The 7,355-nt window shown below is 46.4% G+C and overlaps 1 protein-coding gene across 1 annotated transcript; it reads left to right on the top strand.

Annotated features, from left to right (window-relative positions):
* Positions 1-1,359: 1,359 nt before the first annotated feature.
* On the top strand, positions 1,360-7,002 carry DEFB108B (defensin beta 108B). Its single transcript, XM_032468763.1, has 2 exons — positions 1,360-1,676; positions 6,711-7,002. Exons 1-2 carry the CDS (start codon positions 1,502-1,504, stop codon positions 6,872-6,874), a joined length of 339 nt encoding a protein of 112 aa, XP_032324654.1. The 5' UTR covers positions 1,360-1,501; the 3' UTR covers positions 6,875-7,002.
* The last annotated feature ends 353 nt before the right edge of the window (positions 7,003-7,355 follow it).

Genomic DNA, 7,355 nt, shown 5'->3' with positions numbered 1-7,355 from the left:
GAGTGAGGGTTCCAGTCACACAGGACTGAAGCTGCGGGACCTCTTCAGACCTGACCTCAGAACTCCCACTCTGCCGTGTCTGCAGCATCTTACTGGTCGCAGAAGTCAACCCACTTCCGTGTGGAAGGGAACTGGATGGGCGATCCCTGAGAGCCATTTTGGAGGCTGGCCACCACCTGAACTTCACCCACTCTTTCAGATCTTACTAAGTGTTGTCACCATTTACTTAGGCACTCAGGTTACAAATGTTGGATTATTCCTATGTGCCCACTTTCTTTATATGCGCATTATGGCCCTGTGCTCTGTTCCTCAGACATTTTCCCTTCCTTCTCTCTACACTCACACTGTTTCAGTTTGGAGCCTCACCCAGCCTCTATTACTGCAACGGCCTTCTTCTAAATAGACTGCTCCTCAATTTAGTTATTTGTCCTGGCCAGTTCTGAATTTTCTTTATAAAACTGGAATCTAATTTTGCATGGATTAAGGCATAAGTCTCACCCTTCTGGGCTGCATGTGCTCGCAAACACACACACACACACACACACACACACACACACACACACACACACACAATATGTTGTTGCAGTCATAAAAGCCAAACACGAGATTTACTCTCAGACAAGAGAACTGAGAATACTATACTACTAGAGATAGAAAGAAGTTTAGAGATGATCTAAGCTGAGATTTTCCACTGAGTATTCCAGAATGCATTTCAGAACTGGTACCTGGGAAATCTGTTTAAAACGTAGACCTCCAGGCTCCATCCCATCCCACCAAACTAACATTTTCTGGAGTGGGTCTACGTGTCTGCATTCAGAAGCAACTTCTCCCCATTGTTTTTATGCAAAACGATTGAGAGTTCCCTGATCTTGAATCAACAGATCTAAACCTACGCAGACGCCACTGAGATTCAGGGAAGACAATTTCCTGCCGATGTCTGTGCCTCTAGTTAGACTTCAGAACTTAAATTCCTCCATGTTCAGAGGCATTTCACTGCCCTGCCATGGTTCTACTGGATGAGGATGTGAGACTAAATTACCCCATGATTCAACTGCCTCCTCGGCGCTGACGAACAAAGCACGGTCTTAACAAGGCTCACACCTTCTGGGGCGGTTTCAGTGTGCGCTGAGCAAACTGACATGTAAGCTAAGTACCGTGCCGCGAGCAGAGCCTTCAGACCAGGAGCGAGTGATCAGTCATGAGGAGGGCTAGTAAAGCCCAGAAGCACTCAGGGACAAGATGTCTAGTCACTAACTAAACCAACCGGTTTCTCAGCACAGCCTGGCTCGCTGGAACTCAGGATAGGCAGGTCCTTGCTCGTACACCTTGTTCTGGTGCCAAAGCGTTCGTAGCTCATGTTCCCATTTAACAAGGCTTTCTGGTCAAAGGTGTGCGCCCGCATCCTTCTGATGCACTGAGTGCCCAACAAAACAAGGCTTCTCAGCCTTCTTATGAGGGCCGCTCTGCATGCAGAGAACACTTCTGTCCATGAATAGCCCTAATGAGGTACAGAAGGGCACTTAACATCCGGACAAGGCATTCCGCGGTGCTGCAGAACCGCAGACGGAAGCTTTCTCTGCCTCTGGAAATGAAGCCAAGCCTCCTCCGTTCTCCAGCCATGAGGATTGCAGTCCCCTTCTTCACCATTCTCGTCTTTATGAGCCAGGTTCCACCAGGTAACAGAATGAACTCGGCTGCCACCTTGGTAAGAGGAGGGGGCCTGAGACCTCACGGGGGTCCAGCACAACATTTCTGCCGCCTCTGCCCTGAGGAGGGCTCTCACTGCGCATCTGGGAGACCGTCTGGCTGAGGCCTGCACTCACCTGATTCAGCAGTTCTCTGTAGCACCTCTCAGTTAGATGCATGAGGTCAAGGGCGTTTCAAGTGCTTGAAACCCTCTTTGCTCCATCACTGAAGATGACTCTAACTAGGCAAGTTTACTAGCAGTTTCGAGAGCTAGGTGACCACCACCGCCACCAATCAGGCACCACCACCAATCGGGCATTATTCTACCAAATCCTGGTCTCCAAAACTCCTCTACCTTCAGCAAAAGTTAGTTATCCCGAGATGCTGACATAAGAGCTATGCCAAAGCTGTTGGGGCCCAGGCAGAGGGACTGGTGAGGGCATCTCCTTGAAAGGCTTACTCGGAGTCTGAGAAATCCCCAGCCCAGTGCCCTTACCACCGCTGGGCCCGAGGGTGATGCTGTCCCTTAAGGCTCCACCCCGCTCCCTGGCTAGACTCTTCTTTTCCCACACTTGTTCTCCTAAAGTAGAACCTGAACACAAGGCTCAAGATGGCCTGCACCCCTCTGTGTCCTGCACGCCCGTGCAGACCACAGGCGCCGGCACACACGCGTGTCTCTGGGACGTGCAGGGCTAAGGGAGGATAAGCAACTTACTGCTCTCCTTCAAGCTCGGTGTCTGTTCCTTGCCTGAGAATTCAGGGTCTCAAGGGCTGGGAAGGAGTAGGAAGGCAGACACAGCTGCACGAATGCGGACAGTCCTCCGATATTTCAGGGAACTGTAAATTGCTAGGCTTTATGTTGTCTGCAAATAGAGACTTCCCCAAATTTCCAACAGAAGACCAGTGGGAGGCATGCCTAGTCCTGATGAGCCCAGACTCTCCTGCCTGAGCCTTTGTTTCGAGGGCTGCTCACTGCTGGCGGGCAGGGTCCGAGGTGGGGGCAGTTGGTGAGGCAATTCCAACTTGGCTTCCAGCTGATCGCAAGGAAGCAGACGGGAGAGGCTGAAGTGGGGAGAGACTGGAGGTGGGAAAACAGTTCCGCTCATAAGATATCTGTTAAGCGTCCACTGAATGCGAGGCCCTGACTAGGAAGCAGACATACGAAGAAAGTAAGATTATGATGGCCCTTGGCTTCCAAGAAGTCGTAGGCCAGCTGCTCTGACTGCTGGCCAGTCCTGGGGAGAGCCAAGCAGCCCTCACAGCAGAGCACTGGCCCCAGGAGGGAGGAGAGGTCTCCGTGTGAGAGCCAGTAGAGAAACAACATGAGTGAAAGAAAGACAAAGCCAGACGTATCACAAGGGTTGAAAGCTTAAAGCTTAAGCTTTGAAGGCTCTGGTGGAAGCAACAGGCTTGAGAAGGAAAACCAGGGGTTAGATGAGCAGTAAGAGTGTTTGAGGCTGTCTATCCGAGGTTTTCATCTGCACTTTTCACTGTTCCCAGAATAGCAACATTCCTTGTGGGTGTGTATGTGTGTGCGCACACACGCTCGCACTCCGCACGTGTGTGAAATATATCCGCTCCCCCTTACCCCACAAGGGACCTGGGATGAATGGCAGGTTGGTCTGGAGCTACACTCCCAGGGCTGGGGTTACGTGGGCTACCACGCCATTGTGACGCGCTGATGTGTAAGACTCGCTGAGCACTATGAATTAACTTGAAAATGCTTTCTCTCTTTTTTAAGGGAAGAATAAGTATTTTTTAAACAAATGCAAACTTACTTCTTTTCAACAAAAGAACAGCCATCCTTGTCACAACGAGCAGCGGAGCTACTGCAGCTGCAGATACTGTAAAATCACTTACTGACAAGATTCAAAAAGGTCTTGATGATCCGGTCCATTCTTCCTATTTTACAGAGGAAAAACTGAGGCCCTGAAAAGTGAATGCCTCCCCCAAGGTGGAAGTGGGAGCTAAATGTCAGTCAAGGCTTTGTCTTCATGTGCGGGTTTTTGTTGAACGTCTCACCCTGGGTTCCATTCATTCTGCTGCTTCTCTTGTATGACTCTGATTGCCGATGAAAGGTGATGCCATGTCCAATGATACTGACTCAGGGGCACACAAGCTGGTGGCTTAAGCTTAAAAGATAACTGTGTCCACATGGCGTTGCTGAAGGCCCATCTGATTAACGCTGACTCAGCAGTCATCTCACTCAGTACACAGGTGTGGTGGGATAAGGCCATTTAACATGTTCTTAAATCTATGTCCTGCACCTATATTTCCAGGAGATGAATGCTTTTAACCAAATTCTGAAACTTCAGAAATTTGTTTTTTTTAATTGATTATTTTTTAATTGAGTTATAGTTAACATACACTATTGAAATAGTCTCAGGTATACAACATAGTTATTTGATATTTTTACACTTTATGAAATGATTGCTGTGTCAGGGAGGAAGAAAGTTTCCTCTGCCTTCTAGGCTCTTCCAAATGGTCTAAGAATTACATTGACACGAGACAGATTAACAGGAGAAAAATCAAACAGAAGTTTAATAACATGTATTCATGAACGAGATCTAGGAAAACTGGGTAACTCGCCAAAATGGCCAAAGTCCTCACCTTAAATACCATCTTCAGCTAAAGACAAAAGAGGACGTTGTGGGTAGTGGTTTGGGACTTCCAAGGTGGGGAAAGCAATGCATATGGTGATAGGAAAGCAAGCATCTGGAGGACAAATGTTTGCTGGGTGGGGCAGAGACAGCAGGACACAGAGCAGCTCTGCAATGTAGGCCTTGCCAAGTTGCCCTGCCATGCTCAGTCCATATTCTTTGCAGATGTCTCTGGTGATGGCTCATTCCCAGAACAGGGCCTCTATCTAAATACTTTTAGGCAGTTGGTCAAAGTTCCTTCCTGAATATTTTCAGCTTTTGATTGTTTTCAGCTCAAAATAATTCGCATGCCAAAGGGACACTTTGGGGTGGCCAATTTTGTTTCCCTGCAGTCGCAAAAACACCAGTTACTGCCTGCCAGCATACTAAGCCATTATAGTATTACTGACTATCTTCCGTCTGTGCACAATACACCCCCTTTCCTCTTCTTCTCTACGTCACTATGTGACCTTGGACCACCAGATTCCTTTTCTCAATCTCATCTGTAAGGTAACTAATTAGACAAGATCCTCGGTTACACTCACTATAACTCTAACTTTTGTTTCTAAAGTAAATATCTAGAAGTCACAGTGTGCTCATAATATGCAAAACACAAGATTCACTAGCAAAGAACTAATTAAAACAAAAAAGTAAGAAACATGCCTTTAATGTGACTTGGATTCTTACACACAGGTGATTGTATGTCAGGTTTTTACACACCTCCTTTGTGACTGGAAAACTTAATACTCAGTCTCTTAATACTCAGTACAGCAGCAAAACTGTACACGTAATTCCAAGACACGTGCACTGAGAGGGACAACACGTTTCTACACAAACATGCCACATGATGCATGATGGAAAATAGCTCTATCTTAACCAATTATTCTGTAATTATTTACTGAATGCCTGTTAAATGCCAAGACTTGAGCCAGGTTCTGGGGTATACATACAGAGAAAAATGAAATGTGGGTCCTGCCCTCAGGGAACACATCATCGAGAAGTGAGGTCAGATGGGAAATCAACACCAGAGCAGAAAGCAGGAAGCACTGCGATGAAGGGGTGTTCACGGGTGACTGTCACTCATCACAAGACCTGTCAGTGACTCACCCTCTGAAAGTGACTCACCCTCTGAAATTTCAGGTGACTCTTCTAGTGGCAATAGGCTGATTATAACGCAAGGTGGCTGGGACCTATCTATACAGCAGTTGAGCTAGTTACAGAGAATAGGAAGAGATGAGCAGCCCAGGGAATGAAACACTCAGATTCTAGCTGATTTCTGCATAGTGTTCAATGCTTAGAGTGATTATCGCTTAAAAAAAAAACCCTGAAAATTATTTTCCAGTTCACATTTTAGATAAAAATATGATGTTGCATATTTGATTTTCATATCCATTAATAAAATATAAAATTGCTTTGTGAACATTAAATAATTAAATTCAATTTAATGCATCTGAATTTCAGTTTAATTCAATGGGCTTTTGTTGAATGTCTGTAAATGCCCTATACTGATTTGAAGCTATTCAAGAATTGGCTTTTGTGTTCCAGAACAGGAAAATCAAGAAGTGCTGGTTTTGATACTTCTTCTATTGTCATGGGAAAGGTGCGCTTTGTTACAGCGGAGACTGCTCAGAATTAAGCCACTTTAGAAACCAAGCACCTCATTGTGTATGACTCCCACCCCCTCAAGGAGAGTAATATATGAGGACATAAATCAAATACTATTCAACACTTTTAATAAGGATGTTTCTTCAGCCCTTAAGAACCCCTAATGTATGCAATGATTTCTACAGCAGATTGAAACCTCAAGGACCAGTGCCAGAAAGAAGAGTGAATGCAGCATCAGGATGTAAGAAATACTAACACGGGCACTGCCTGCATATTAAACATGAAGGAAGATTGTTCCTTTCCCCCCAGAAAAATATCCTTTCTAATTTCCTTGATGTGTACTATCTTTCGGATCTATATTTCAGTTCCACTTTCGAAAGATACACACACATACGTGCACATCTAGAAGGAGATTTCTCTAACATGTTTCTTCTACTCTAGGAAAGTCAGCAGTGCAAGACTAATATTAAATAAAAACTGGTCTCTGCCACCAGTGTTAGGAGGTAAGGAGTGAGGAAGGCTGGGGGTGCCCTGGAAGTGTGCAGAGGGCAGGACTACCCCGTCTACCCATCCATTACTTAGCTGCATTCAATATTGCCAGATTTTACAAGAATGTCAAAAATCCAATTTTTTTGTGTGTGAAAGCAGAATTTTAAGAGATCAAATAACAATGAAAAATCCATTCAAGGTTTTGCTTCCAGATCCTCCCTCCCCCCACGTAACTGAATAAAAATGCAGGGAGACCAACACATCGCTACAGTAATTCTCTTCTCTGTGCAGGCAGCAGCGGTTTCAGGGAGGTCTGTGCGCGTCCCAATGGCTCCTGCCACGAATTCTGCATCGAATCAGAAATCCAGGTTGGGAGATGTTTAGATGGCCGAGCCTGCTGCCTGCCCATGGGGAACGTGCCACAAATCGACCCTACTACGCCTAAGGGGCGCTGAAGCCTCTTTCAAGCTTTCGGTTGTTGGGATATCTTATTCTCACTCTCTCTTTTGCTCTCACTTCTCTTTGTGTCCCTGTTCCTGCGGGGATTCTTAGTGAGTCCTCAATAAATAAAATGAAACTTGCAAACACAAAACCTATTTTAAGAATTCATATGATGTGTTTCACTTGGTGGAGGTTTGGTCCCCATCCTCTGTCTGGTCTGGATGTGCTCCAGGTTGCGGGGAGGAACTGGTACCCACCCTTCACCTGGGGAGACTACACGCTGCCCCACCGGGGAAACACCCTACCTCACGCCGTGCAGCCTCACGGGGTCTCCCTCCCTGACAACAGGGCAGCTCGCAGGACGCCTGCACAACCAGAGTCCCAGACCACACCAGGAATCTGAATCGTGAGCAGAGTACCGCCCAGATAAAAGACAATTTGCTCTCACATCCTTTCCAAGCCAGTGTTCTGCGTTCCCTTTCCTCCACATCCTCA

The sequence above is a fragment of the Camelus ferus genome, chromosome 26 (assembly GCF_009834535.1).
Source record: "Camelus ferus isolate YT-003-E chromosome 26, BCGSAC_Cfer_1.0, whole genome shotgun sequence".
NCBI classification, from domain to species: Eukaryota; Metazoa; Chordata; class Mammalia; order Artiodactyla; family Camelidae; genus Camelus; species Camelus ferus.
Note: the sequence above shows the minus strand (reverse complement) of the source record. Positions and strands in the feature narration are given on the sequence as shown.

Coding starts and splice junctions, on each gene's coding strand:
- DEFB108B (XM_032468763.1), top strand. CDS start 1,502: ATGAGGTACAGAAGGGCACTTAACATCCGGACAAGGCATTCCGCGGTG. Junction 1,677..6,710: donor TATGAGCCAGGTTCCACCAG/GTAACAGAATGA, acceptor TTCTCTGTGCAG/GCAGCAGCGGTTTCAGGGAG.